At 41.7% G+C, this 2,982-nt stretch overlaps 1 protein-coding gene across 1 annotated transcript; it reads right to left on the bottom strand.

The window, feature by feature from the left end:
- Nucleotides 1-668: 668 nt before the first annotated feature.
- Nucleotides 669-2,690, bottom strand: LOC146005178 (innexin inx2-like). The gene has a single exon (XM_083144213.1). It carries the CDS (start codon nt 2,612-2,614, stop codon nt 1,418-1,420), a length of 1,197 nt encoding a protein of 398 aa, XP_083000339.1. The 5' UTR covers nt 2,615-2,690; the 3' UTR covers nt 669-1,417.
- Nucleotides 2,691-2,982: the final 292 nt, after the last annotated feature.

Genomic DNA, 2,982 nt, shown 5'->3' with positions numbered 1-2,982 from the left:
GGCTCGGGCCCCCCCAAGCCCCATGGAGTCGGCGCCTATGTTAACAGGCATGCAAAGTTCGCCGTAATTAATGTAATTTCAATAATTTCGTTTTTCAAAACGTATTTATGCTACACACAGCTGCAATTTATGTTCATTCTCTATATTTTATGCAAGATAAAAACATGCAAATTTAAACATAACGTCTTTTTCTACTATGTCTCAATGCTGTATTATCTGAAAGTGCACTCTCGCATCCAAAGTAACTGTTGTGTTCTGGTTTTTACAAATTAACAGGCAGACTGTTACATTTTTGGTAGTCGTCACCTTGTAATCAAGCGGTCCCGGGTGCGATACCCGGTGGAGGCATACAGTGGTTCGGATCAAGTCCCGATTAGCCTTACTGTGCATAAAGTGGACTTGAAACGCCAACTCAATACAAAAAAATTACGGTACAATATTGTAAATGTTACGGTGACTTCTGACAGTGTACGTTCCTGTTGGTAGTACTGAATATTGTTTGAACCCCCCCCCCCCCCAAGATTTTTTTTCAAATAACACACTCCCTTTAAGTTCTTTGATTGGGATGTTTTGGGCTTTGAATCATGTTATGATTTCGTGTTTGTTTACTTTTCGTTACTTGAAATGCATACTTCTGAATTTAGCATACCACTTCATTTTTTATTTATACTAGTTTTACATAAATAAAATAATTATCACAGTACATTTTTATATTGTTGATATAAAAAAATGTTTCCTTCTGGCGTAAGGATTCTACCTTCTTATGCGTATATTTTCTTTGGCGTGGTCTGTTTTCATTACAGAATTGTTGCATCACAATAAAAGTGAACAGTATGTACATACCTCTTGTAGATCGAGTTATAGACGCTTGTCTACGTAGCGCTTATGTTATAAGAAAATGCTAATTATTAATACTTTATCATTATTTGAAACCATTGCACTTCTTCACTTTCGCAACTACTGTACCTGAACTTGGAAGGCTGCTTTGGTTTCCACAAGGTATACTCACCTTGAACAATTTGGCTTTTTATACGTCGTATTTGCAAAGTTCTCAATTCCGTTATTACTTGATCATCTTTAGAGCTTTCACGTATTGAAATGTTTCACTCTCCTTTGTAAAGATTAAAACATTAGAGAACCGGATTTACAAAGAATTTGATTAAGCGAGTGAATATTACGATGTATACATTAGTTACGAGTTAACATCATTTGTCGTGAACTAGATGTTTTCCACTCTATAATTTTTCATTTAGTAACACAACAGCTGAAGAATATCAGATTTTTTTGTTGGGAACACCTTGAAGCTACTTTGTCAAACTTCTGGCGGAATGGGACTGAATTTAGGAAAGTTTTTGTACTTGGGCCACATTCCACGAACTGACCGTCCTCCTTTAACTGCCAAATTGTTGTGCACTGATCAGATGCCAACGTCCCAACCGAGTTGAATTCTCTGTGCAATCTTTGATATGAGATCGCTATACACTACAGGGTCCATGTTCTTGTCGAGGTACCGCAGGAGTAGCCAATCGCTGAAGGAGGATCTTCTGGTGACGACAGCAACATCCACGGGGTCAGGACTTACCGCACGGCAGCACCCTATGAAGATGAAAGGAGCAAATCCTCCGCTGGCCTTGTGGAAGATTAACCCCACGAACCTCCAGAGCAATACAAGACCAGATAGGGCTGATAGGATCACGAACCAGAACCAGAGGAACACGTAGATCTTCTCGTTGATGATGTTCAGAGCCATCACGCAGAGAGCGTCGTTCTCCTGGATGGAGCCGGATGGACCGTAGAGTCTGAAGATGCACTTGGCCATCTTTGGAAACACCTTGTTCATCGGATCCACACGGTCTTCTGGATCGACCAGCAAGAAGTTGAAGACCTGGAGGCCGTACGTTGTGAACTCTCCGCCGAGGAAGAAATTCGTGAAGAATATATTGCCGACGACATTGACGAAGTTGAGGAACTCGCAGAAGATCATTTTCCGAGCCCATGACCTGTTGCAGGAATTCATGGTCGCATAGAAGTAGGAAGCCATCTCCCCAATCGACACACCCTTCTTCTCTCTGGACGGAACCACGGTTGTCACTTTCTCCATTTTCACCTTCCCATCATCACCCACCTTCTTAACCATCTTGTCCCACTTGACGTCATTATCACTGGACACTACAAAGTACTGGAGACCATGCACGTACCTCTCTACATGGAAACCCTCGAAGCTCTTCCACAAGTAATGCGGAAGGAAGAAGAGGATACCTTGAAGAAGAAGAACGAACGGCACCCACTGGTAGTAGTGATGACGTATGATGTCGTCACCGGGTTTGTGAGGTCCAACTCCTGGATGTAGCACCGTCTTACCGACAGTTCCATTCAGATGCTTAGTCACGCTGTAGGCTGCGGTGATGAAGCAGTAGCTGTCGAATATCTTGTCCGAAACTCCATGTCCCGTGCATCTGATATGTTCCCCAATGTACTGCCTGCTGCAAACCAAGACGGAACAGATGAGAAGAGCGACTGTTGTGAACTTATAATGCAGTCGGAACACAATATTGTCAATTGCAATGGGCTTTAGCTTGATAATACTAGCAATGCCCGAAAACTGGCCTAACATGGTTCACAGAAAGAATTTGCAAGCACCAGCACGAAACGTCCTATGCAGGCCAAGCCTATCCACTGGTTGTGACGAGTTGATCTAACCGCAATCAGCAATCTTTATCTTATCAGTGAACCAAGATTAGATATAACTCTTTAAAATTTCAAAGAATCTAGGATAATCGATTACTTTGATTATACAATCTTATCTTATACAGTTCTTCAGTTAACTAGATAGCCACGCTCAATCAAAACAGTTCGATCTGCCAGAACTCAAGATTACTATAAACATATGTGAAGTATCATTGCTCATACCGGAGTGAGGAAGAGGCCTACTCTGAGCCATCTCAAGGTGTGGAAATAAAGATGTAATCACAACTATAGGTT

Source organism: Lepisma saccharinum, chromosome 23, assembly GCF_977018435.1.
Source record: "Lepisma saccharinum chromosome 23, izLepSacc3.1, whole genome shotgun sequence".
In the NCBI taxonomy this organism is placed as follows: Eukaryota; Metazoa; Arthropoda; class Insecta; order Zygentoma; family Lepismatidae; genus Lepisma; species Lepisma saccharinum.
The sequence above is the reverse complement of the archived record's forward strand: the minus strand, read 5'-3'. Positions and strand labels throughout refer to the sequence as shown.